The 26,567-nt window shown below is 55.1% G+C and overlaps 3 protein-coding genes across 10 annotated transcripts; 1 reads left to right on the top strand and 2 right to left on the bottom strand.

Moving 5' to 3' along the window:
* Window positions 1-60: 60 nt before the first annotated feature.
* On the top strand, window positions 61-8,153 carry CCDC153 (coiled-coil domain containing 153). Of its 7 annotated transcripts, none has more exons than XM_042958374.1 (8): window positions 61-68; window positions 717-730; window positions 4,342-4,423; window positions 4,874-4,939; window positions 5,333-5,452; window positions 5,963-6,055; window positions 7,549-7,679; window positions 7,960-8,153. In XM_042958374.1, the coding sequence occupies exons 3-8, from the start codon at window positions 4,354-4,356 to the stop codon at window positions 8,086-8,088; spliced, it is 609 nt and encodes a 202-aa protein (XP_042814308.1). In that variant the 5' UTR covers window positions 61-68; window positions 717-730; window positions 4,342-4,353; the 3' UTR covers window positions 8,089-8,153. The 7 variants fall into 7 exon arrangements, with proteins under 7 accessions (XP_042814308.1, XP_015393792.2, XP_015393769.2 ...); XM_015538283.2 differs by lacking the exons at window positions 61-68; window positions 717-730 and adding exons at window positions 4,005-4,030; window positions 4,178-4,223; XM_015538340.2 differs by lacking the exons at window positions 61-68; window positions 717-730 and adding exons at window positions 4,031-4,045; window positions 4,178-4,223.
* Window positions 8,154-9,251: 1,098 nt separating this feature from the next.
* Window positions 9,252-13,004, bottom strand: PDZD3 (PDZ domain containing 3). Its single transcript, XM_042958373.1, is given in 9 exon segments — window positions 9,252-9,749; window positions 9,980-10,180; window positions 10,321-10,548; window positions 10,654-10,850; window positions 11,077-11,281; window positions 11,537-11,673; window positions 11,782-11,971; window positions 12,248-12,736; window positions 12,738-13,004. Coding segments are annotated over 9 exon segments (1,944 nt in total). The 3' UTR covers window positions 9,252-9,719.
* Window positions 13,005-14,470: 1,466 nt separating this feature from the next.
* NLRX1 (NLR family member X1) lies at window positions 14,471-25,478 on the bottom strand. 2 transcript variants are annotated; one of them, XM_042958372.1, is made up of 10 exons: window positions 25,393-25,478; window positions 23,741-23,868; window positions 23,116-23,185; window positions 22,527-22,615; window positions 21,346-21,965; window positions 19,945-20,766; window positions 16,547-17,142; window positions 16,185-16,271; window positions 15,201-15,452; window positions 14,471-14,792 (listed from the first exon to the last, which is right to left on the bottom strand). In XM_042958372.1, the coding sequence occupies exons 2-10, from the start codon at window positions 23,808-23,810 to the stop codon at window positions 14,471-14,473; spliced, it is 2,928 nt and encodes a 975-aa protein (XP_042814306.1). In that variant the 5' UTR covers window positions 23,811-23,868; window positions 25,393-25,478. The 2 variants fall into 2 exon arrangements, with proteins under 2 accessions (XP_042814306.1, XP_007072950.2); XM_007072888.2 differs by lacking the exon at window positions 25,393-25,478 and having other exon boundaries at window positions 23,741-23,929.
* Between the last annotated feature and the right edge of the window lie 1,089 nt (window positions 25,479-26,567).

The raw sequence follows: 26,567 nt of genomic DNA, 5'->3' as shown, positions 1-26,567 counted from the left end.
GAAAGGAAGGGGCGGGGTCTGGGGTGGAGTCTGCGCGTTAGACAGAAGGCGAGCCCTCCATGTTCCTTGTGGGTTGTTAGGTTGGCGCTCTTTGAGGGGTGATTGGGGTATTTAAATTAGGACAGCTAGCCGTAGAAAGAAACTTAACGTCAAGTCTTCCGCCACATACCTGATAAATAAGGAAATTGAGCTTAAAGTCATTTGCTTCTAAACATCGTGGGAGAAAAACGGAAGTTATTTCCCCACCCCTTTGGTGTTTTAAACTCATTAAGTCGGCACCGAGGGACAGGAATGCGAATACTGCAGACTGTTCCAGCCTGATTAAGAACACTCCAGAAAGGCTTAAGACACTTAGGCCGCAAGCTCTTCTTCCAGGCCCTTTGACCTTCTGAAAACAAAACATTTCCCCCTTTTTTGGCTTCTGAACACTAGTTCCTTTTCTGGGAATTGGGTATGTGCTTAAGATTCCCCGGGCTCAGCGCATTGCACCGCAGGTTAGCATCCCCAGCACCAGGCCTTGACCACAGAAAGACAGCTGCGAGCCCTAGCCCGAGGAGGACTCCTCTCATGAAACAAAAGCAGTTTCCAGTCATTTCCACTTCTCTAATCTAAAAGCTTCGTTGGAAAAACTATGAAAAAAGGGAACTTTCTTCCTGAAGAAGGAAGTGCCCTGACCTAATTTGTTAATTCTGAGCCTCTTCTTGGGGAGCTTGCAGGCTCTAGCGTGTCCGTAAGTACTCAGTTCCCTCTTAGATCCTCCCACCTGGGTCCTCCACAAAGCCCTTGACTGATTAAGGAATTGAGTTTATTGTGTGCCCCAGTAAGGGGGGGGGGGGGGGAATATCTCTGGACTCAAAGACCTATCCGTCAGACCTCCTTATTCTGCAATTCAGTGGCCTTTATCTAAGATTGATTAAGGAGTCCATTATTGTTTCCTATCAGTAGAGTTAGAAAGAGAAGGGGCGCCTGGGTGGCTTGGTCGGTTAAGCGTCTGACTTCGGCTCAGGTCATGATCTCACGGTCTGTGAGTTCGAGCCCCGCATCGGGCTCTGTGCTGACAGCTCAGAGCCTGGAGCCTGCTTCAGATTCCGTGTCTCCCTCTCTCTCTTTCTCTCAAAAATAAACATTAAAAATTTTTTTAGAAAAGAAAAGAAAGAAACCTTTAAACACTGCTAATGGTCTCCTGAATGAAATTAACAGTCATGATCTAACTCCAAACTACCTTGCAGTTTTATATAATATCAATGCACATACTATGCTGGGTGACTGACCGAATCACAAAATACCACAATTCTTTTTTTTTTTTTTCCATCCACATTGCTCAGAGCATTCCCTCTGCCTAAAGTGTGCTACCGAAGTTCAATCCATTCTTCAGAATTCAGCTAGAAATAACCAGACATTCCAGCTAGAAATAACCCTGTCCTCCTCTAAATTTCCATAACCATTTATTCTTACAGCTACCATACATTAATTCATGCCATACTGTCTTGTTGACTTTGGTCTTCCACAGTACCTAACACAGTGTAGGTACACAGGGTATTTCCCCCCTCCATCATCAACTTGTATTGTTTGTACAAATTGTATAGTTTGTACTTTGTTTCTGCTGAAGAAGACATATTTCTTTAAATATACAAATGACCTACCTCGCATATTTGAATAAAGCAGAGTGACAGTTCTCTCCTCTATATCCCTTAAACACTCCCAGATGGACAGAGTTCTGTCTGGTGATAGTTCCTATTTTCACTTCTAAACTGAAGTTAATGAGTGGGGCACCTGGGTGGCTCAGTCAGTTGAGCGACAACTTCGGCTCAGGTCATGATCCCACAGGTTGGTGACTTTGAACCCCCGCATGGGCGCTGTACTGGCAGCACCAGAGCCTGCCTGGGAGTCTCCCTCTTTCTCTGCCCCTCTCCCACTCACACTCTTGGTCTCTCGCTCTCTCTCTCTCTCTCTCTCAGAAAATAAATGAATTTTAAAAAGAAATCAGGGACATTTGGTTAAGCATCCGACTTCAGCTCAGATCGTGATCTCACGGTTCGCGGGCTCAAGCCCCCTGTCGGACTCTGTGCTGACAGCTCAGAGCCTGGAGCCTGCTTCAGATTCCGTGTCTCCCTCTCTCTCTGCCCCTCCCCCACTCACGCTCTGTGTGTGTCTTTATCTCTCTCTCTCAAAAATAAATAAACATTAAAAAAAATTTTAACGTTAATGAAAAAAGAAGGAAAGCTTGGCCTTTTTTTTTGTTTGTTTAATAATTTTTACTTGGCTTATTTTCAAAGTGTACTCAAGATGGGATTGGATTGTTGATCACAGTGTCATTCTTATTCTTGGTTATTCTAGAGCTGGCTCAGTTTGTACCATCACATCATGTGACATGAGGCACTTTTATTACATTTCACCTTCACCCAGACCACATCCTCATTCTGCACCTGAATGTCGGTTGGTTGACTGAACATATTTGAAAAGTAAATGCTCTTCCAAGGCGTGATATGTCGTTTGTATTCTGTAAATTCTGTCCTCAAAATGCCATCCAATGAATGCATCAGCATAACAGAGAAACTGATCATTCCGTGGCAAATGACCCCAATGAGGCTTCTAGATGAGGAGGACCAGTGCAAGAAACTCTACTGCATTCCAATGCAGGGGGAAACGGTTCTGGGGGAAGAATAAATGCAAGCTGACAACAGGCAATTGAACAGAAGTGTGGAGGGGGACAGAGATAGAGAGAAATAGCTAAAAAAAAGTCTGCAGCTTCCTTAATCCACAAGGGGGAAATCCCTGACGTTTTTGCTGTTTTCATTCTAGCCAGTATGGTGCCCAGAGATCCAGGTGGCAGACAGATGACAAGGCTCCAGAATAGCAACAGGGCTGGAAGGAGGGTAGAGGCTGCCCCACAAGGGCAGGTCGCTCACCATACTCCTTCCCCCAAAGTCGTTTTTCCAGCCATTCATGACTCCAGCAAGATGCTAGAAAGTATCCCCAAGAGGGAGGCACCATCAATAATTTAAGTAGAAAAATTTAGGAGCCTGGCGGGGGGGGGGGGGGGGGGGTGGAGGGGGGGGCGTCAAGCAAGTCCACTAGAGGGAGCCCCGACAAACTCAATACCACAGAGAGCCCAGCAAAGTAGTTTCTGAGCACCTGTCTCTGAAAACCAGCCTCATAAGGGAATAGGGGAAGATCAATAAATTAAGTCTCCACAAGGGAAGATAGCCCTGTGAATGCCCAGTTGAAACCCAGGCCTTACAGGATTTACAGAATCAAAGACTTAAAGACCAGGAAACTGAAGCTGAGCAAAATTAAATGGCTTGCCAAGTTTACATAACTGGAGGGGAGACTAGAACCCATGGCTCTTGTCTCTAACCAGTATCCTTTCTTCTACATTTGTAGCCTCTATGTCAGCAGCCTGGAGTCCGTGGGTCTATCTTTCCTCTGTGTCTCCTTTCTCCGATGCGAGAAACACTCTCAACTCCCTTCTCCTGCATTTCTTTCCCTTGTATGCTACAGAATGCCTTCCCCAAGCCTAATAATGTCATTTGCTGATCAGCCCTAGGGATGTAAATTGCCCCAAATGGCTACTTTGAGCTCTTTTCCTCTGTATCAGCATAACAGCACCATATCAGATGTGTAAATCTGTAACTTGTAAGTCTCCAAACCTCAGGCGGTGCTACATGGAAATGAAGCATAGTTACCGGGCTCCAAAGCCCTTTCTCCTCAAACTACATTTAGAACGTAGGGATAAGGAGAGAATTGAAGAATTGACCCTCTGGGACCTTGCTATTTTAAGCTTTGTACTTGGCCCATTCCACCTGTCTCTGACTCCGTGTTTCCCAGTTACCTGGACAACACTCGGCCTCCCGAAACCCAACCTTCCAGTTCTCAGTCCTGCCCTCAAAGGAAATTTGTCACCCTGGATTGGCTCCCAGAACCCAGGCTCCTCCTCAGGCTCCTAGCTGGTTGGGCCATTTCTCTGCCCCTCTCCATGAGTGGGTCACCCTACAGGGAAATACAACAGAAGCAAGAGAGGATCCTACAGGTAGGACGAGGCAGGGTAAGGATGACGGAAAGAGGGAAGAGACAAGTACTGAGGTTTATTTTCTCCAATAGAGGGTAGAGGGGAATGATTTCTGTACATAGAACCTTACTGGTAGAAAGAAACAGCTCTACCTTCCCCCTACCCCAGGCTTGCCTAAAGGCCCAAGGAGACCAAGAACAGAAGCTTCTGGAAGGTATAAGAGACATGCTCAGAGACTAGAGCTCTAACTCTCCTGGGACTCCTGGTTCGATCTAGGGGTCAGGAAAGCAACCCCATGTGCAGTCTTCAATACAAGTCCTCTCCTTCCCCAGGACAGCAAGGAGATGCCATCTAAGACCAAAGGAAAAGGGATGAAAGCTGGGTCACAGAAGAAGAGAAAGAACGTGGGTGCTGGTGAGTCAGGGTGGATGGAGGTGAGCGCCTCCTGCTTCTCCATTCTCTGGCTTAGACACCAAGCAGAGGTGCTCCAGAGAGAATTCAGCCCTCTGCATGACAAGATAGAGCCTTCAGGACCCTCTCCCCCGATATCTTCCCTCCACGTTCCATGGAGCTGGGAAATTGGGGAAACCGGCATATACCCACTCTGTGCTGCCCTTCTGGCTTTGTGCCTTCCCTATATATTCATTACACATATTCTGAGTACCTACCCTGGGCTGGGCTGCCAGGACACAGCAGGGAACCCTGCCATCAGAAATCCCTCCTTGAAAGGTCCTCAGATCTCCTGCAGGAAGAAAGTTCAGGGCGTGGGATGAGGATGGGGAGAAGTGAGGGAGGCTGAGATCATGATAAGTTCCTAAAGGTCCAAGGAGACCAAGCTGAGGCTTTGCCAACTTGCCAAGGCAGATGTGGAAGCCAAATCCGCACACAGGCTGGCAGTGCTGGAAAAGGAGTTGCTCCAAGACCACTTGGGTAAGAAAGTGGAAGCTCAGGACAACAGAGGTGGGCGGGGGGGGGGGGGGGTGCATTTCACATCGTCACAGGCTCGGAGGCTTAGAGCTGTTTGCGGGAGGCTGAGGTGACCCCTGCCAATCCTCTGGTGGAGGAAGAACCGACGTTTCGAGGAAGGGTTGGGCCGGGAGGGTTGGTGATGATAGCTAGTTTTTATAAGCAGAACATAGAGGGGGATTTCCCTTAGTAAGGAAAAGCTCATGGCATTCCAGGGACAAACCGACCAACCCAGAGGGAAAATGAAAGGCTGGAAGCCTGCCACCGGGTTCCCAGAGGTGGGCACGGTCCATCAAGCCCACGGGGCCACGTGGGACCCCCAGCCAGTGGTGAGGACGGCTCTGGGACTTTTCACAGCTCTGAGGAGGGACGAGGCCCGCCGAGCCAAGGCTTCTGAAGACCAGCTGAGGTGGAGGCTGCGAGTGCTAGAGGCTGAGTTGGAAGAGGCCCGAAGTGAGGGGAAGGCCGTCTATGCAGGTGTGTGTGGTTGGTCAGGCAGGCGGGCAGGAGACAGGGGCCTGGAAAAGGACAGCCAAGAGGGCCAGAGGATACAAGGAAGTGAAACAAGAAAGATGTCCGTCTGCCATGCCTAACTTTAACCTTCCCGGCTCGGCATGAATTGGGCAGGGTCCTGAAGGAAACGAAGGACAGCCTCCCGGGATCCCAGGCAGGAACCTTCCCGGATGCCTGATGCCATGTGCTTTGTGGATTAAAAAATGCAGTCATGGCCTTTATCTCATTCATCCCATGGGAGTGAGTGGGGAGAAGGGCTACTGTCTAGGTACTGAGTTGGAATGGGGGAAGGAGTTTTGTTTCCTAGCTCTTCCCCAGCTTTTCGGGGTCGGCCAGCCTCTCAGAATCACAAGAACCACCAAGGCGGCCTTTATGCTCCTGTCCCACTGGACCAAGAAGGCCCTCCCTGCCCACAATGTCCCTTCCTTTCTCCACCACTCCATCCACACCTGGGACCCTCTGTCCCCACCACAGAGATGAGTCGTCAGTGCCAAGTCCTGCAGAAGGAAATGGAGACCCGCAGCAGGCAGCTGGAAGAAGAAGTGAGGGGCCTTCGGGAGCAGCTGGGTAGGATCCCCACTCCCTAACCCCTGTCTCTCCAAGGGGCACTGACAGGGTCCAAGTCTGCAGGGGTGGGCTTACGATGGTCCTTCTCTAGGGAACCCTGGGCGGCTCAGTCTGTTGAGCATCTGATGACGGCTCAGGTCATGATCTTACGGTTCGTTGGTTTGAGCCCCGCATCAGGCTCACTGCTGTTAGCATGGAGCCCACTTTGGATCCTTTGTCCCCATCTCCGTCTGCCCCTGCCCTGCTTGTGCTCTCTCTCAAAAATAAACATTAAAAAAAAAAAAAAGTCCTTCTCTAGAAGACTGCTATCTAGGCTCTCTTACCCTTTTCCTTTTTTAAAAAAAAAAAAAATTTTTTTTAACATTTATTCATTTTTAAGAGAGAGAGTGAGCGGGGGAGGGGTAGAGAGAGAGGGAGACACAGAATCCAAAGCAGGCTCCAGGCTCCGAGCTGTCAGCACAGAGCCCGAAGCGGGGCTCGAACTCAGGGGCCGCAAGATCATGACCTGAGCCAAAGTTGGACACTTAACCGACTGAGCCACCCATGCGCCCTCTCTTATCCTTTTCCCCATCAACTCTCCCACCATGGAAGATTGGAGCAGAGGGTTCAAGATGGCAAAAACCTCTTAGGTTGTAACTAAAAAAAGACCTAAGTCTCTTACCCCATCTTCCTCTCTCAATGGTCTCTCCAAATCCAGATCTTTCTCCCCACCACTGCCATGTCTGTCATGGGCAAAACATACTCCCTCTCAGCTGATTTTCGCAATGAAACTGAGGAAAGATATTAGACTTACGTCCATATCTTCAATGCCTCATGCATGCTCAGTCCTACATAAGTACTTGCTACATAAAGGAATAAACCTTCCAGATAAGCAAAAATGTAAAAAACAGGAAGTTTTTCCTTTCTCTCTTGGTTACAGGACACAGTTGAGCTATGTTAGCGTGCACATAAGATCTTTCACAATTGTGGTCTCAAAGTTTTCTTAACCTAAAATAGCCTCAGTTTAACCTAAAATAGTCTCAGATACCTAAGAGTTGCTTATCTGCCATGCAGACCCTGAATGCCCTTCCTCATCCTTGCCTTGTCTGGAATTTAAATTCGATCAGCATTTATGGAGCACCTCCTGTATATGCTATACATTTCCCCCTATATGCTCGCATTCAACTCACAGTAAGCCTGTAAAGTTTGGATCATTCTGTCTTTAAAGATGAAGAACCTTAGGCTCAGAGAGAGACATGCCTGAGGTTACACAGGTAGTCAATAAGCGACAACCAAACTCTGGACCCACATCTCTTGTCCCAATGCCACTACTCTCTCTACTGAACCTTAGAGGTACATGTCCGCTCTTCATACGGGCTGCGGGAAAATTGGTGATACTGGGGGAGTCTGGAATGATCCCATTTAAGTTCCGCTTTTTAGGTACCTTTGGAGACTCTGTTCACAGGTAGGGTGTCACTACCCAATCCTCTTTCTCCTTCTGCCCGGCCCCACAGAGACGTGCCAGAGGGAGGCTGAGGCCGCACGGGAAGGGGCAGAGCAGGCCCTCAGAGAGCGGGACCAGACCCTGGCTCAGCTTCGGGCACACGTGGCAGACATAGAGGCCAAGTACGAGGAAATCTTACACGTAAGCACCCCTGTTTGAATCCCAACCACCCCAGTACCCAGCACCCCCCCATCCCCCCAAACCCCAACTAGTATGACAGTGACAGACCGGGGGAAGGAGAAGCAGCATCTCCACAAGGAAATCTGCTCTGTCTTGAGGGCAGACAACCAGGGGATGCAACCACGCCCACTAAGTGTAAAAGCTCCCAGAAGCCACTGGCAAAGGAGAGCTCACAGACTAGCCTGGGGCACCCCTCACGCTGCCCTCTCCCTTCCTGGGGCCTGAAGCTTGGTGTCTGCAGGGCAGCCTGGACCAACTCTTGGCCAAGCTGAGAGCAGTGAAGCCTCAGTGGGATGGGGCCGTGCTGAGACTTCATACCCAATACAAGGAGCGGCTCCGCCAGTTTGGACTCAACCCCCTGGATCTGTGAAGCTGTAAGCCTCTAGCCCCTGGGGCTCTGGGAAGCTCCAGCAATAAAGCTGTCTCCATGTGGAACTCAGCAGAACTGTGGGCTGTGGCTTTTTGGCAGAGGTGAGGACCTCTTACGGGGCAGCTTGGTTCTGGGCTGACCCATTACTCCGAAGACTGAACGAGAGGAGAGAAATTCGGTAAGGTCTCAACTCTCTTTTAGAGAAACTGGGTCCCATGCCTTGGGTCTGGAGCTTTTTTGGTCCCTCCAAACCACGTCCCGCCCCCCCCCCCAACACAGGCAGCCAGATTTGTAGGAGAAAGGCCATTTCTATAATAGACTAACAGTAACCAGCCACCAGCCCGCACAATCCTCAGGTTGCAGAGGAAGGTGTAACTTGTCTCCAAATTCTTGCAATATACCCGAGTCTCCTGGCGTCATGCCTAGGGCAAGTTCCAGATGGCTTCAATCCTAGCCAGCCCACAGCCCACCTAAAAAGGGAAAAAAAACCCTGGGATTCTCCTCTATTTTACTACAACCCTCCCAGTACTATTTCACCTCTGGTCAAATGTGGGGGGCGGGGGGGGGGGTTGGTTTCCCACACCAAGAAATCCCCTAACAGTTCTGTGGACACCAGCCGGGTGCCTTACAACTTAACTCAGTTCTGTCACTACTGACGTGAAGAGAGCATCAGATCCCTCAGGCTCAGCCCCGCAAGACCGGCCCCACTTCAAAAGCCAGCGGCTGTCACCTGTGCTTCTGACCAGCTGGCCAAAACACAAAGGTTCCCACGACCCCGCTCCCCCCCCCCCCCCTCCTTGGGCTCCAATATTTGCCAGAGCGGCTCACAGAACTCAAGAGAAACCTTTTAATCGCTAGATTGCCGGTTTTTTATAAAGGACACAAGTCAGGAACGGCCAGATGAAAGTAGGAACGGGACAAGGCATGAGCGTGGGAGCTCCATGCCCCCTCTGGGTACACCACCTGGCCAGCACCTCCAGGCTCCCTGAACCCCGTCCTTTTGGGGGGTTTTTTTTATGGAGGCTTCACTAGGGAGGCACGAGCAGTGAAACCATTGGTCATTGGTGATTAATTCAACCTCCAGTGCCTCTCCCCTCCCGGGAGGTCCAGGGTGGGGGTGGGGCGGGGCGGGGCTGAAAGTTCCAACCCTCTCTAATCACGTGGTGGGTTCCCCTGGCAACCAGTCCCCCAACCTTAGGTGCTTTCCAAAAATCACTTCCTTAATTAATAAAGTCAGATGTAGTTGAAAGGGGCTTGTTACGAGTAACAGAAGACACCTTTGTCATCTTACTACTTCGGAAATTCCAAGGGTTTTAGGAGCTCTGTGCTGGGAAAGGGTCTAATTTATTACAAATCACGAAATCACACCATTCTTCGTTTTCGGGCGGGAAGTTCATCCCAGGGACACAACCCGATGCTCCTAGGCCCCCTAGTGGGCCTGCCGGAGGCCTCTGGCCACACCCTCTTCTGGGAGGAAGGGAGGGAGACCTTGGGCAATCCTGTGATTGGGGGTGTCCGGAATCCTAGAGCTGCAGTTCTGGCTTAAAGAGAGCTTCTCAGCTCCTACCATCACTAGCCGGAGAGTGAAGACGGAAAGGCCACTGGGCAGATCTGTGTCCAGCGGAGGAGGACTACAGCAGCTCTGAGGCTAGAGCCCCGTCCTGAGCAGAGAGAGAAGACAGAAGGTCATTCAAGGATCAGAAGAGTTCCTTGTCCCTGCCCCCACCCCCACTGGACCGGCCAGGGATGTGGCTTGTTCCCTGGGTCCTTCTGTCCCCACCTACCATGGTCTAAAGTCCCAACCTGCATGCCTCACACTGCTTCACCCTGTAGCCCTCCTCTTGGGCTCTTTCTCTGGCTGCTCACTGCCCGTCTGTCCCTACTTTCTTACCTCTCCAAACCCTGGGCGATCGCAGGCTTCGAAGCCCCGGCAGGACCTGGCGGCCAGCTTCAGGCAGAGGGGTGGCTCAGCCTCAACCAGCTGCTGAAGCTTTTCCAGGTCATTCTCTCCACCCATGGGATACCCATTCACCTCCAGAATCACGTCTCCCGTTTGCAGCCCCGCCCGGGCAGCTGAGCCTCCTAGGGTCACCTGGTGAAGAGGGGGGTTACAGAACATGGGACACCGTGGAAAAGTCGCTGGATGCTCTAAGACCTTGGGAGGGAAGCAGATGATGGCTCATTAGGAGGCAAAGGACTGGAAAGATCCGAGGTCCATAGGGCATAAGTCACCTGGGAGACGAAGAGATGAGGCTCACTGGCCACACAGGTAAGCCGGAAGCCGTAGCCACCACCAGGCCCAGGGTACAGGAAGCACTGGCGGGAGCCACACGGGACAAGAGGCATGGCTGTGTCTTCAACTGGTAGGTCCTTGGTTTCAACCAGAGAGGCCGAGCAGTTTTCCTGGGGAGAGGCAGGAGCCTCTGTGCTCTCCAAGAAGAGAAGTGGGGACAAGCGAACCTGGAAGGAGGCAGACAGAACAAACCTTTCTTTTTTGCTTCTCCCCCCTACCGGAGCCCTGCTCCATTCCTGCCCCCACTCCAGCCCCCGGCCCTCAGCTCGCACCATGCTGAAGAAGCGGTCAGCCTTACGGTCGACAACAGTGAGGGAAACAGAAGAGCCCTGCGCGCGGATCCTGGACACTGTCTCCTCGTGGCCCAGCCCCTCCACACTTTCCCCAGCCACAGCCACCAGCCGGTCCCCAGCCTGCATCCCGGCTTTCTCAGCTGGCAGTCCTGGGTCCACCTCCCACAGGAACTGTCCTAGGACGTAAACATCCTCATGGCCCCTTCCCTGCTAACCCCAGGGCCAGCCCAGGCCACTGTGGGCACACAGGGACTAACCCCGGGGGGGGGGGGGGGCGGGGACACAGTAGGAGGAGGCTCAGGGCTGGGGTTCAGCCGGGGATACCACTTATATGCACTGAGAGTCGAATGTGAACAGGTTTAACACACACCTTCCCTACACGCCTCCGGGACTACCACTCACCGGGTTGGCCGTCAAGACCTTTCTCCTCCCGAAGCAGGAACCCAAAGCCCCGGGGCCCCTTCTGTAGGTGCAGAGAGCGCGGCTTGGTGGGCAGCGCCCAGCCCTCCGCTAAGGGCGCAGCCAGGGGCATTCCCAGCCGGCGACACTGTTCCTCCACCTCCGGCCCGGCCACCAGCAGGGTCACTTGCTCTCCACTCTGCCAAAGCTGTAGGGGCCCAGCAGGGCATCGGCATCAACCAGCTGGGTAGGGAGGGCAGAGCCAGGCCCTCCTCCAAGCCCCAGGAAGGAGGCACTAAGGGTGGGGGAGAGAAGAGCCTAGCAGGAACTGTGAAGGGAAGCATGGCAGGAGGTACAAGGTCAGATGAGAAGATGAGCGCGAGGGGGAGGAATCTGCTGCCTGAGGCGTGGCCCCCGGGCCCAGAGGGGTGAGGCCCGAATGGGGGAAGACAGCCGGCCATACCTTCCTGCCGAGTTGGTTATAAGTGAACTTCTCCACGCTGACCCCATTCACTTCTAGCAGTCGGGCCCCAGGAGGCACCCCGGCCCGCTCAGCTGCTCCTCCAGTGCTCAGCACCAGCCAGAAAGGAGCCTGATAACCTGGAAGCCGGGGGGAAAAAAAAAAAACAAGTAAGTTTCCATCTGCCACCTGCCCAGAACTGGGCTGAGATCCCGCTCTTGACCTCCCTCCCGAGCCTCGGGGCTCACTGTAGGTGACACTGAAGCCAAAGCCGCCCTCATCTTTCACTATGTGACACAGTCGGGGCCGGACCCCTGGGCCGAGAGTAGGAGACAGGTGGGCACTGTTCCCCTGCCGAGCTTGAACCACGTCATACACGTGCTGCGCCAAAACTGTCAGCAACACCCGCGGACCGCTGGCCCGGATACGGCGCACCACCTAAAGAGAGGGCATGCAGGGGGAGGTTGGGAGGGGCCCCTCTTGCCAGCGCCCCCTCCCTGGGACCAGCTGTCTGCAGCCAAATGCTCTACCCCTGAGCTATACCCCCTGGAACCAACCCTCCGGATCATCCCAACCTGGGCAGCCCTAAATCCTGGAAGGTAGGGGAGGTTGAGGCTTAGGGACTGCCCCCATCTATCCAGGGAAGTGACTTTCTCTCTCCTTGAGGTGCTAAGAGATGTTCTGCGCCACAGGGAAGCCCCAGCCCAACCTCACCACAGCATAGTCTTCACATTCCACAACGTGGTCGTTCACCCCTAGGATCCGGTCCCCTTCCCGAAGACCCTGGCGCTGGGCAGATGTGCCCGGCTCCACCCTGCACACCACAGGCACAGCCTTGCCCAGCTCCTGTCTCAGGTGGAAGCCAAAACTCCTGCCCTCCTCTTTGCTCAGCAGACAGAAGCGAGGCCGCTCCAGGCTCCAGAGATCTGGAAGGGGGTGTGGGCAACAGAAAAGGGGGAGGAAGAGGGGGCATGGCCCAAATACAAGCCGCCTTGTGCCCGGCAGACGCTACCCTTGTGATAGGGCACTGGGCAGGCTCCTACCCAGTTAAGTATTGGGCAGTGGGGCCAAAGACCCAAATGTGGGAAGAGTGGCTTGGACAGAAGAAAACACCCAAACCCCTCCTACCTCCACACAGTTACTCCCCACCAGGCTGCTATCAGAGGGAGGCCGAGTGGAGTGGTTACCAAGGAGACGGGAGGCCGGTGAGGAGCTGTGGTATCTCTGGGGAAAGGGAATGGTTGCCCAGGGCGAGGGGGTTACCGGAGGGGTCAAGGTCTTCAGCCAGAGAGAGGACAGGATTATCAATGCCCTGCTTTGGGTTAAACTCAAACTTCCTGCAAGGAGGCAAGGGACACAGGTAGGAGCAAGCTGACATCGGGACTCTGGTCCCGGTCTCTACTTGAGGTGCGAATGAAGGCCTTCCCCACCTTGGATCTCCTCCGCCCCTTGCCCCAATCCTTCCCAGCATGGCACTTACAGAGTTAACGAGGCTGTGTCCTGAAGATCTGCTGGGCAAAGAAGGGATGAGGAGAGGAGGGGCGCATTCCCTCCCCCCCACTCCTCTTTCACAGTCATTAACTGAAAGGACTTGGGTGAACCCCCAAATTTAGAACTTGCCCCCTCCATTCTGCTCCAGAAAGACCTTCCCTTCTTCTCTCTTCCCTTTGCCTCCCAGTCCACAGAAATCTGAGCATATCAGGACAGGGCGTGGACCAGGAAGACAGACCTATCCACTCACCTCTTCTCTTCTAACTCACCATCTATTTGCCTCCGGGCACCAAGCCCCAACATCAAGTACACCCTGGTCCCAAAGCCTTGGCCTCCCAATCTGCCCTCTCAACTACCCTCTCAAGTCCCCAGCAGAGGATTTCTCCCAGTCTCCTACCTGCAGCTGCTTCCATAGTTGGATCAGTGACCCAGTGCTCAGGGTAGGGACAAGGTCCATGAAAAACAGCTGACCCTCCCACCTAACCTGCCACGTCCCGCCTCCTTAAAGACACTGCCTTAGGAGCAGTGAGGTAATGGTTAACGGGAGGAGTCTTATCCCCCAGGGGGAAGTATGTGTGTTCCTCCTGCCCCCATTCCTGGGCCCCAACTTTCTCTGGAGACTGCTGCGGTCCCAGCTTCTGCTCTGGGCGGACAAAGGTAGGTTGCTGGTCACGATAATGCCAAGCCTGGGATAGGTATGTTTGAAAAGGTGATAGAAATCCTATAGCCCAGCATGACCTCCTCCCACCCCAGTATCTTGTTCCTAGACCACCCCCAGCCCTTGCTGCCTCTGAACCTAGCGTCCAAGAACCACCTACAACAGAAAGTGGTCCGAAAAGAGCGCCCCTTCTTGAAAGCATCAGGCAAGAAGGAGGCCATAGTAGGTAGAAGACACAGCTTTTTAATAGAAGCAGGGCAGTGCACAGGCCCCTCGGAGCCACTGAGCATAAGTACGATTGTGAGAAAGGGGGCGTGAAGGTGAGGAGAAGGCACCAACAAGAGAGGAAAGTGGCTCCGGGCATCCTCCGTGTCCTCTGATGAGCAGAAAGGCAGAAGGTGGAGGCCCTCCAACGCATCTGCTTGGCAACACCACCGGTGAGGCGGGTGGGAGAAGTGCGCCCCCTGGTGGCACACTCGGAAGCTCCTCGAGAGGATGGAGGTAAGGTTGGTGGTGCCACAGGGCGACTGGCTGCCAAGATGCCACATGAAGAGTCTTTCTCAGCCCTAGCTGAATGGAAGGAGGCACGTTCCATGACCCTGGCAATTCCAGACTTGGGGGAGCAATGGTTGGACACGCCCCGGGAGAGCAACTGGCACAGTTGTGCCCTATCCTTTACCTCCAGCCCCACAGGGATCTTTCTGGAAGTAGTAGTGCAAACCAGGAGGCCACAGAGGGAAGGGTCTTGGGGCCAGGGGTCACATAGCTCGGTGACTGCCGCCACTGCTTCAGCTTCCAGGGCCTCCCAGCTGCTCCAGGAGGGCCCTGACCTCACCCTCCACTCGCAGCAGCTGGGCCTTGCGCCAGGGGTTAAGGGTGTCCCCTCGGCTGTCTTCCAGATCTCGAAGCAGCAGCTCAAGGTGGCGCCGGACACGACTGCGATCCCAGCTGTTGAGGTTCCGCTGGACTTCACTAAGGATCACCGACCAGTACTCAGACACTGCTGTCCCCTCTGTCAGCGATACCACGACCCGGGCACCACCTTTAGCAGTGCTCCCCACATCCCGCAGGGCCTGGCGGCCCTCTGAGCTCAGCTCATTGAAGTAGAGGCTAGAAGGAGAGAAAATAGAAGATGCCATTCAGCGGGGCTCTGAGAAGGAGGGCAGAGGGTGGACGGGACAGAGCCTGGGGGGTCCTCACGACTCCTCCCCTGGCTCTGGAATGCGATGGGGTGTGTGAGATGAGCCAGAGATGGAGGGGGGTGGCCAACAGGAGGTGGAGATGACATCTAAATTCAGCAGGATCCGGGACAGTAGGGATGCAGCCACTAGGACTCGAAGAGAAACGGTAGTAGGGAATCGGGGCGGGGCAAGGCGTGGGTCGGTTCCGAAGCGGGTCCGTGAGGACCAGAGAGAAGGCAGGGGTAGAGGGTAGGCCCTAGGGCAGGAAGAATGCAGTGGAGACAGGAGGGAGACTGAAGGGCTGGGATGGGGGGCTGGCACCGAGGACAAGACTCACTGCAGCAGCTCCAGGGAGGGGTGGTCCTGGGCAGCTTGGGCCAGGGCCAGGGCCGCTGTGTCGCCAGCACCATTGTAGGCCACGTTCAGCTCCTGCAGCTGTTGATTACGGTCCAGCTGGGTGGCCAGCAGCTCCAGGCCCTCGTCCCCAAGGCCCGTATGCAGCAGGGAAAGGTGTGTCAGTGAGGTGTTTCCGGCCAGCCCCTCCAGCAGCAGGGCCACACCGGCCGCCGTCAGCGGGTTGTTGGACAGCCTACGGCCACAAGCACCCCAACGTTATGAGGGCCCACGACAGATGCCCTGCGCTGGGCGGCGGGACTTGGACCGAAAGGATACACGGCCTGGGGTGGGGGGAGCCTGGACACAAAGGTGTGCGGGCCGGGGAGAAGAGCACCGAGAAACAGGGGTGTGGTAGAGCGCACAGGAGGCAGAGCAGGGTGGGGGCTGGCTTCTCCTCCTTCCTTCCATTCTCTTCTGCTGACCCACCTCTCTTCATCGTTACCACTTCTCTTCTCCTTCCTTTTTTCACCTCCTCCCCAGACCGCCCTGCCCCTTGCCCTCCCCCTCTTCATTCACCTCCTCTTACTCCAACCAGGCTTCTGGGTTCCTAGTAAACCAGTCAGCGCTTTGGAAGCATCTGCTGAGTGCCCGGCATTAGGGTCATCCTTGTGAGGCGACAGGGAAAATCCTGGGAGAGCATCAGCGGCACTGTTGCCAGGCAACCGGCCTGGCTATTATTCCCCGGACCCACGCTGATTTTAGCCACCAGAGAGGCACCTATTCCCGGTGGCAGCTTTCCTCCACCCCGCTGCTTGTACTGGACCTGGGCGGCAGGACGGGGTCTAGGCCCCCACCCCCTTCACCACACCAGGGGTGGGCCAGCGCCAGGTGTGTTGAGGCGGGAGGCTCACCGTTGACCTTAGCCTGCCAGCAGGATGGCCAGAGCCTCCCTCCAGCCCTCCCCCACCGGTCCCGAAACACTCACCGCAGCGTGGTGATCTGGCACTGGTCGTGCAGCAGCAGGTCTCGGAGGTCGCTGCAGGCCTCGGGGCCCAGGCTGTTGAGTTGCAAGCTGGGACGGAAAGTGGCCAGAGGGGAGGTGAGAAGCAAGGGAGGAGTTCAGCATGAAGCCTGCCCACCCACCATGCCCTTTTCTCACCATCCTGCCTCTCAAAGCCCACGCAGCCCTCCCTTCTATTGCTTGTCACCTCCACGCACCCCAGACTTCCTCGTCCCGCCCCCTGGTCCTTCCTCACTACCTTTGGTCTCCCCAGCACCTTCTCTTCCCACCTCTTCACCCCCAACCCTCTCCTGACTTCCGGCCCATGCTTGAAGGCGGGTCCTCACCCCAGCTTCCGGGCACGCAGGAAGACAGGCCTGAGTGTGCGCAGCCCGGCAGGGTCCAGCTGACAGGAGGCCAAGTTCACCTCATCCAGGGCGTGCCTCCCGCTGCCCAGCACAGCTGCCACCACTGTGCACTTGAGGGGTGTCATGCGCACACCGGCCAGGTTGAGCTGGCGCAGGGAGCTGAGCACCTCAGCAGAGAAGCGCTGATTCTGGAACTCATAGTGGAAGAACAGGTGGTCCAGGAGCTCTGATGGGGGCAGCACCTGCCGGCCCAGCTTGCCCAGCTTCTTCTTGATAGCCTGGGCGTTCTCCAGGGCATCCAGGTTCTTGATGGGGCAGCCGAGCTGAGCCAGCACGGCCCGGTTGTGCGCGGACAGAAGCCCTCCCATGAACATGGGGAAGAGCTCAAAGACCTCATCATCGGGAGGCTCGTCTGGATGGCGCCGGGGGCCCTCCACGCCCAGGATACTGGCACCCATCTGGTCCAGGACATCGTCGTTGTAGTAGTCCTCCTCTCGGAACATCTCCAGCACCATGGCCTGGGCCACCGCCTCGCGGCTCTTACCCACCACGCGCCCAAACACTCTTGGAACCACCTGGGAGGGGACACGGGGACGGTGCTGCAGCCTCCTGTGTGCCCGCTCGGCCTTCAAAGCTCAGCGGAAGGTGCATTCTCCCTGCCCATCCGGCCTCACCGTCTCTCTTAAACCCCCAGCACGATTTGTCTGATCATACTACTCCCCCACGGCAGCACCCGCCGTGGCTCCCCACTGCCCACGCGGAATAGAAAACTTGTCATAATTTGGCCCCAATTTGACCTTTCCACAGCCACCTCTCGATACTTGTGTCCTACATTCCTGACATTAGGAAATTCTTTCTCCCAGACACCCCATACATTTGCAAGCCCGGTGGTGGGAAGGAATTTATATCTATTTTGCATTTGGTTTGGTACCAGGCTAGGTGCTGCTACGAAGATATCCTCATCTTCCACATCATCACGGTCACCCCAGCAACAAAGACTGATGTCGCTCTTGCTCCTTCGAGGCCCTGCCAGCCACACTGCCTTCAGCTACAGACTTCTTACGCTCACGCGCTCTGCTTCTGTCCTTTCGGTTTTTGTCATTATTATTATTTTTCGACAGTACCACGGTTCCATTCCTTCAAAGCTGTATTCTCTTTCTGGGGTGACTCCCCTCCCCAATTCTTCTCCTTGGCTATGCTCCAGGGTCAGGTTAAATGCTCTTCCTGCAGAGAAGTGTTTCACACACACACACACACACCCATCAGGTCCCCCACTTACACATTTTCACAGCACCTGCAACTTTGCTTTCCAGGCACTTACCATAAATCTCATTTATTTATTTTTTTTTAGTTTTCATTTTTTCTAATGTTCTGCTTATTTTTGAGAGAGAGCATGCAAGTCGAGGAGGGACAGAGAGGGGAGTAGAAGATCTGGAGCAGGCTCTGTGCTGACAGTGGCAAAGCCCGATGGGGGGGCTCGAACTGGCACACTGTGAGATCATGACCTGAGCTGATGTCGGACGCTTGACCAACTGAGCCACCCGGGTGCCAAACCATAGTTTTAAATCACACGGTCACAGGGACATGTTTGTGTTCCCCCTGGAAGACCAGAAAGGGCGGAAATCTGGGGTTTGGTTCATTGGTCCTTCCCCAGAACCTAACACATTGCCTGGTATACAGCAGGCACTCAAATGTTTGTTGGGGAAACATTTAGGAGGTTGGGACATCGTCTCCCGTCCTTGCCTTGGTGCAAGGCAAGGAGGGCCCGTGGCTCTGGCAAGGAGCCACGAGGTTGTTTTCTGACACCTCCTCTAACGGCTGGTTTGGTTTCTTTTTTCCCTTTTTACAGGTCAGGTCTCTGCCATGGAGGTTATAGCGCTCCTCCCTCAACAGTCACATGGTGACATGAGAAAATGTCACCCTGCGAAGCTGAGTCAATAGGCTTGTGAAGAAACAAATCGGACCAGCATTCTGCTCAGCAGCCCTCCCTCCCAGAGGGCCGGAGTTGTGGTGCTAACAATTTGGTGCACTGAGGGGCTTCTGGAATCCTGTCAGGAGACCACAGCCTCTCACTGTAACCCAGACAAGGCAAACACATCCTCAAAGGGCTGGGCTGGCCTGAGCAATGGCCATTACCTTCCCGTCTGAGCCTATGGTGTGGGAAAGGGTGGGCTTCCCGAGCCTGTTTTTCTGTCTAACGAACAATAAATAGCACTTATTACGTATCAGATCCTGAGGATGAATACATTTACTCCTCATATTAGGCCAAATGATATAGATTCTGTTATCCCCATTTAACAAGTAAGACTTGGAGGCACATAGCAGTTAAGTAACTTGTCCAAGATCACACAGCTAGTAAGTGGCAGAGCCTGGATTTAATCCCATATAGCTGAATTACTGAATCCCTGCTCCTAAACATTATGCTTCGGTGCCTATAAAGAGGAAAACCTGTTAACATTTTGCCAGCACTGACCAGGGTTCTACCTCCCAAAGAAGAGTTACTGATGCATTCCTAGAGAGGACCAGGGTTACCTAGCAAGGCACCAAAGCTTAACAGAAATATCTATCACACACCAGTAAAGTTTGGCAGAGAGAGCACAGGGTTCAGACTCCTAAACCTGGACCCAGATCCCAGCTATCCCGCTTACTATCTGGGTGACCTTGGGCAAGTTACTTAGCCTCTGTGAGCCTCGGTCTCTTACGATTTTTCTTAGGATTCTAAAAAGGGATCATAATAAGATTTCATTCACAAGACACCTGGTAGACATCACCAGAAGGTGGATCCTTCTTCCCCTCAAAAACTTAGCACGTCTGCCCTGCTCACAGCACAGTCCTTGGGCCTGTAATTTGGACTCTGGAGCAGGCCTGCGCTATCCTAAGCCAATTATCAATGCCATTTCTCCTCCTGGTATAAATGAATAAAACGGCATCTGCTTTATAAACTTGTCTCTGGTGATTTAGTTAGAATGAGTCATCATTCCCGGAGTCTAACCACCTCCAAGGGAACAGATACATTGGAGTTTCTGGGCCTGCAAAGAAGAGGCCAGACCCTGGACTGTAGCGCGACTCCTGCCTCCCACCGACAAAGGCCAGAAGAGAGGCAAAAAGAAAACCGTCATTAGGGTCATAGGATTGTGACTAAAGTGCCCGCGCCCTCACATCCTCCTCCCAGCCATCAAGCCTTCCCCAGTCTGTGGTTTCCTGCTCCCCCTTCCCTTATGTCTCAATCCCACTAAAAGCCAGATTGCCCAAATCTGAAACCAGAGTCAAGAAGAAGATTCACAGCTACACAGGAAGTGGCGGTTTCCTTCTGGGAGAGGAGCAAGGGGGTGAACGGGGGATAGGGGGGCTGAGAGCCCGGGGTGCTGGGCCGTTACCTTGAGCAGGTTGAAGAGCAGAGGCAGGGCTCGCAGGGGTAGAAGCTTGGCCACAATGCCCAGGACCAGACTGACGTCCTCCCCGACGCGGCCCACGAGCTCGGCCACTTCCTTGCCCACCCGCTGCAGGGTCGTCTTCCGCAAACCCAGCACGATGTAGAGGGCGGCCAGGTATTCCTGCATGGCAGGCACGGTGAACACAAAGGTGCCCTGGCGCCCTGGTTCCACACACGGGGCCAGAAAAAACCTCAGGGCGTCCCGGCGGAAGACACGTAGCAGCTGGAACTCTTCTTCAGTCTTCATGCCAGCTTCCAGGCAGCCACGGACATCCTCTTCGGAGAAGTAGGTCTTGCGGGACGACACCCCCTCGTAGGCCAACTTGCCCATGGTTCGGGCTGCATAGGCCATTAGGGACAGCTTGGAGGGGTCAGTGCTGTCCAGCATCTCCCCACTGAAGTTCAGACGCAGGAAGCTGGTGTAAATGCTCGTGAGGGTCTGTCCAGCCGGCGTGGGAGCGTGCAGGAAGTGCAAGGTGGCACAGACAAGCCAGCAATAGGAGGGCAGGAAGCAGGCGGCGGCGATCTGGTGGTGCCCCTCCAGGTTCCGGGAGAGCATCTGCACCAGATTGTCACGCTGAGCTGGCGTGGCCGAGATCCCTGCACCCCCAGCACCGTACTCACAGTCTGGCTGGTTGAGGCGGAGCTGGAAGTAGAGCTTCTGCAGGTTGGTATCAGAGAAGCCACAGATCTGGCCATAGCGGCCCACATACTTGCTGGGGATTCGGCCGATGGCGGAGGGCCGGGTGGTCACCAGAATGCTGGCCTGGGAATGGCACGGTTGAGAGTTAAGCAAGACCTTTGTGTCCTGATGGCCTCACTCTCCAGAGAGCCCCTGAAGATTGAGTGTCCCAGGATGGAGATGATGATGCCCACAGGGCACCCGGGTGGCTCAGGTGGTTAAGCATCCAACTTCGGCTCAGGTCACAGTCTTATGGCTCATCGGTTCAAGCCCCAAGTCAGCGCAGAGCCTGCTTGGGATTCGCTCTCTCCCTCTCTTCCCCCCTCTTTCTCAAATAAATAAAAACTTAAAAAAAAAAAAAAAGAAAATGATGGCGACTATAATAATTATAACTAACAATTACTGAGCCTCCACTAGGATCCAGGGCACCGTGTTAAAGTACTTCCTATGCAGTGTCTCAGTTGAGTATAGCTCTAGGAGAGAAGGAACAGAGCTTGGGGAAGTTACTGACTGGCTTAAAGACACACAGCTGGGAAGCGGAGGGGCAGCTTTGAACTAACCAAGAACCTATGCCCCCACACCAATAAAACACAAGGGCTCGGGACACACAGGTCTTTAGGAGGCAAGTTAGGGGCAGCAGCGGTGAGGCAGGGGGCCACTCACCTCGGGCAGCATGTATTTGCGCAGCAGGTTGACAATGATGGCAGCTGGCGCCTCTGGCTCCTCGGGGTCACTGCAAAGCCCTGTTCCGGCTAACCGGAAGTCGAGGTTGAGATGCTCCAAGCCATGGAGCACAAAGAGCAGGCGGGACCCAGCAGCAGCCAGCAGGGGCAGAATCTCCTTCAGGGGCGTGTAGCGCTGAGCCACAAGTTGGCACAAGGAGGCGGGGGCGGGGCCCAGGGAGGACAGATCCTCGCAGGAGAAGGGGATGAGCAGCTCGAAGGCTGGCAGCTGCCCGTAACACCAGTCCAAGACCATCTTGCGCACGAGTGTGCTCTTCCCCGTGCCCACTGTCCCATAGAGCACCACTGTCTGCACCTGGCGCCCACAGGCATCTGGGTCAAAGAGCTGGGACAGAGCCAGTGCGGGGAGACCGGCTAGGGGTGGCTGATGCTCCAGGGCCAGCTCTGCCGTTGGGCGAAACAGCTCATCTGGGCTGCTCTCGCGGATCACAGGGTCTACATGGACCGTGTCTAGTGCAAAAGTCGGGCCGAACCGGCGCTCTTCTCTGGGCAGTCGGCTGAACCACTCGGCCAGATTCCGGCGATAGCGCTGGACAGCTTCTGGATGGGAAGGCAAGGGGAATGGGTCAAGGAAAGGGGCTGGAAGATGCAGGAGCTTAGGGCTGGCCAGGGAGGTGGTAGGGTCAGGCAGCAGAATCGAATCACAGGACCAGGATACCGAGACCCAGAACGATGCTGTGCACAGAGGACTCCCTCAGACAAGACTGTCCAGAGAGTTTGGAACGCCCATGGCAGAGAGTGGTGAGCCGTGAGACAAGTGACACCAAACCTGGGTTGACTGGTTGTGTGGTTGTGTGTGCACAATCGCCACCTGAATGTCAGACCCCCGGTTTGTTGAGGGCAGATGTGATATATCCCCCCCACCAGTGCTTTGTATACGCTAAGTGCGCTAAGAGTATACTGCACAAGTGTTGCAGGAAGGGATACACGGACAGGTGGACGATGGGGTGAGGGGAGTTGATGGATCCTCTCTGCCTCCTTCTTCCTGCCTGCTTCTCCCTCCAGACCCAACTCCCCCCCCCCTCGCCCCCCATCAATCCCCATCACTAGGATCCCACTCCGCCCCTCTCCTCAGGCTGACTGAGCAGCCAGTCTCTTTACCAGATGCAGAGATGCCCTGGAACAGCTGTCCATGCCTTCTGGATGGAGGACCACTGCCTGCTGAGCTTCCATGGTGACGTATAAAGGCCCTGAGAGCAAGAAGGGTTGAGCTGGGGCTCGGCTACTGGGCTCAGCCTCTGCACAGGCTCAGAACCCAGGCCCGTCTGAATTGCTGGACTTCGAGCTTCCTGAGATCCAGGCCTGACCCTGGATACCCAAGTCGAGAGCCTTATCAGACTCTCACACCCTTCCCGGGGACTGAGGTCTTTGTCCCGCTCACCGCACCCCCACCCCGCCACCCCCCCCACCACCACCACCACTCTGCTGACTGCCTGCCTGGAGCTCAGGCTGGCCACTGCCAGACTCCACCCACTTCCCACAGATCCTCCCTCTGGCTGCCCACGGTCGCTTGTACTGTAGATCATGTAAACCGACTTCATCTTAGGCCTGGTAGCTGACTCTGTACCCTCCCCACCCTCAGAAAAGCCAATCTCACTCCCGAGAGATCAAGACCTCTCCGAGTCCTGCCCCTTCCCAGGCTACTCAGCTATGCCCAGATGTGTCCTAAGGCATGGCATGGAGGCCTCACCTAGAGAGCCCAAGGGGACGCTCCCCTTTATGGGGCCAACTCCAGTGGATCAGGAAGGGGATCCGTCCATCTACAGAGGGAAAGGGGAAGGAAGAAATAGCACCCAGATCCCACCCACATTTTCCCACCAATACACAGACTCCGTGTCTACATTAAATCCCCCATCATTTGTTCGCAGAACATCGTGTTCTGCCCTCCGTAGCAGTTACCATGCAATTTTATATCTTGTTGTATGATTATTTGATTAACAGACATTTCTGCCCCACCCCCTCCATGAGAGCAGGGACTCCGTCTGTTTTGGTCCATAATTACATACTTAGAACCTAGCACAGGGTCTGGCACATAGCACATACTTAAGAAATGTCTGCTGAACGCAAAACGAAATCAGACAAGGGATCCTAGACTCCTATAGCTACGGGGACCCTCAAAGGTCATCTAGCTTGACTCCCTTATTTTAGGATGGGAAAAAGGAAGCTCAGGGAGGTGAGGTGGCTCGCCCAAGGCCAACAGCTCCTGAAGCACAGTTAGGGCTAGCACACCTGGTGTCTGGATCCCTGCCCTCTTGGAGACACCATCTGGACCCTGAAGAGGAATGTAGAAACAGAAACTGCTTCTTCCTGCTCACCTGCTGACTGGAGTACTCTTCCCAGACCAGGGCCCCAAGAGGCCCTGGGCAAGTGGCAAACCCACCACATGGTAGGAAAGAAGGTCAGAGCCCGGGGGACTTAGCACGCCACCTTCTTTCCTGTTCCCCTGTAAGAAGACTTCTGTGAATGGACCACACACACACACACACACACACACACACACACACACACCTCCCCACTCCCATCTCCCCGTGCAGGCCACAGAAAGGCCTTTCTCCTCAGGGAGCATCAGCCTTCCCTTAAATGTCAGCATTGCCAAAGCCTTGACCTGGCTTCAGATCGACTCCCTCCCCTACACCCCCTACTCGAGGGATTCCGTTTCATCTCCTACTACCCCTGAGCCTTCAACGAATGCCTTTCTCTCGAGTTCCAGCCTGGTGAACTACTTTATTTAGGCGTCGTTTCCGCTTGGCTGCCAGCAGGCTCAGATGAGTCCTGTGTTCATTTTCAACGGCTTTTCTGAGCCGACGTTTTCAAGTAACAATTATCCACTTTTCCCAGCTCTCGGGTCCTGTTGGCTGAGTTTTAATGATTTCATCACTTTATCTATTCTATGACTTTTATGTAAGCCGCCTTTGAGGCTGGCATAAATAATAAATGAATGGATGACTTCCTACTTGACATCTCCATATGGCCATCCTGCCTGTGCTTCATGCTTCGCCCATACACTCCTCACCCCCCCCCACCCCTTTTAGTTACTTTATTGCTTTATCTTTCCAAGCACCCCATTTACACTAGGCACCTGACCTCTTGGGTCTTGAAACGCTTTCTCCCTTCACACACTTGAAACAGCCTTACCGACTCCTCGTGCCAGCGTTTTGCCAGCCTGTTCCTATGGTATTGCCTCTGTGCCCCCTTCTCCTTCTTCTCCTTCCCCGCTCTCTGCCTTCAGTCTCACCCCACACCATTCTAATCCCTCATCTCAGCCACCAATCACCTCCCTACAATCCTGGGTTACGCAAAGAGTCCAAACACCTGGCCCACACAAGCTATTTTTCAGTTTGCCCCCAACCCCTACCTCAGTAGCCAGGCTCACCAAATTCTTGCTCTCAACTTTCCTAACTGTTCATACATTTTCTTTGGCTTGAAATGGCCTTTCTCCCCTGCCGGAATCCTACCCAATTTTTTAAGACCCTGCTCCAAGGTCCCCTCTCCTGGGACCCTGATGCCCCTTAAATGGAGCGTGCTGCTAATTTGGTACCTGGTCTGCCCTGAGATGTGGCTCCTTAAGGGCAGGACACGTTCAGGGCAGGGGAAATGGGCTTGGGCCCACCCACCAGCAAGGCCCACCGGTGGAGCGGCCGGGGCCAGAGCCGAGGTCCCAGGGGCTGGAGAAGGCTTAAGAGAAGGCCCTGGAAAGCTGAGAAGAAAGCTCGGGGAAACTAGCTCAGTGGGAGAAAGTCAGATCCAGGGCCACTGCCTCAAGATGGGGCTCGCCGAGCAGGCGGGGCTGCGGTGAGGGCAATTTCCAAAGATCATTTCCAAGCAGCGGGCACAGCAGGAACAGTACGGGGGCTGTGCTCAGAGCTCCTCCCCGCCCTCCAAACTGGGTCCCAAACAGCTCTCCCCGTTCCCGCTGCTCTCGGAGCCCAAGGGGAGAGGCTGTCGGCAAGCCCACCGCTCAGCGCACCCGCTCGCTCCTCCGGGTCCCGGGCTTGACCTCCCCGAAGCAGCGGCCCAGCCGGGGGGGAGGCGGCGCGCGGGGCTTCGGCGCCGCCCGGGCCTTCACCCGCGGCCCTCAGGCGGCTCCCGCTTCCTCCCAGAGGCCCCCGCTCGGCGCGTCCCGTCCGCCCCGCCCCGCGTGCGCGGAGCCCGGCCCGCCCCGGCAGCAGGCCCCGGTCGCGGGCCGTGGGGAGGACGGCCCGGACCGACCCCGGCGGCCCGCGGAGGAAGGGGACGGCGGCGCCCGGAGCCCGGCGCCGCGGGGAGCAGACCCGGGGCGGGGACGTCCCGGTGCGTCACCCCCCCCCCCCCCCCCCCCCCCGCCTTCGCGCCCGCCCTCCGCGGCTCCGGGCCTCGATCCCGGCTGGCCCCGCCGCCGCCGCCTCCCGGACTGCCCTCTGCAGGTTACCAGGCGCCGGTGCCATCCAATTACTTCTCCCCTCTCGGGCGGGGCTTGCTGTTGTGCCCATTGTACAGACCGAGGAACTGCCGCTCAGAGGGTGGGATGACTCCCGCAGGTTGACCCAGTTAGGAAGTGGAAGGGCCGGGACGAGAGTTCCCGGGCCTAGATCTCCCGGCCTCACCCCTCCTGAGGCACCTACCCGTCCCCGGGGCATTTCTTCCCTCTGGGCCTCTTCACCTCCTCAGCCTACCTCCTGGCAGAGAGCCGAGTCAAGGCCTTAGCGGGCCCTCCCTCTGTACCGGGCCCTCTCAGCCCCCAGACCTCTGTGTGTGGCTTCTGGTCACTTTGATCAAGAAAGGAGTAAGAATGAGGGATACGCTCCCGCCCCAACCTGCTCTTCTTGTCTGGCGCCCTGTCATGGCCTCGCCCTGGGGCTTCCTGGTCCTCAAAGCCCTCACTCTCATCCCTGTGGCTCCACACAGGGCACACCCAGGACCCATGGAGCTGATAGAGCAGCCACCCACCGCCCACAGCCAGGGCCCGCCTCCACGTGCAAAGGTAGGAGTGCGATGTGCACGGAGCAGAGGTGTGCAACAGGGAAGCCATAGAGAGGCACCTTGAGGCAAGGCTGGGAAGAGGGCTTTGTGATCTCTACTGTCCATCCGGACTGAAGACAGCGTTGACATTTCATGAACACACATAGGCCTATGTTCATTCACTGAATACATGGTATGGGGTTA

Source organism: Panthera tigris, chromosome D1 (assembly GCF_018350195.1).
Source record: "Panthera tigris isolate Pti1 chromosome D1, P.tigris_Pti1_mat1.1, whole genome shotgun sequence".
Lineage (NCBI taxonomy): Eukaryota > Metazoa > Chordata > Mammalia > Carnivora > Felidae > Panthera > Panthera tigris.
This window is presented reverse-complemented; position numbering and strand designations above follow the sequence as displayed.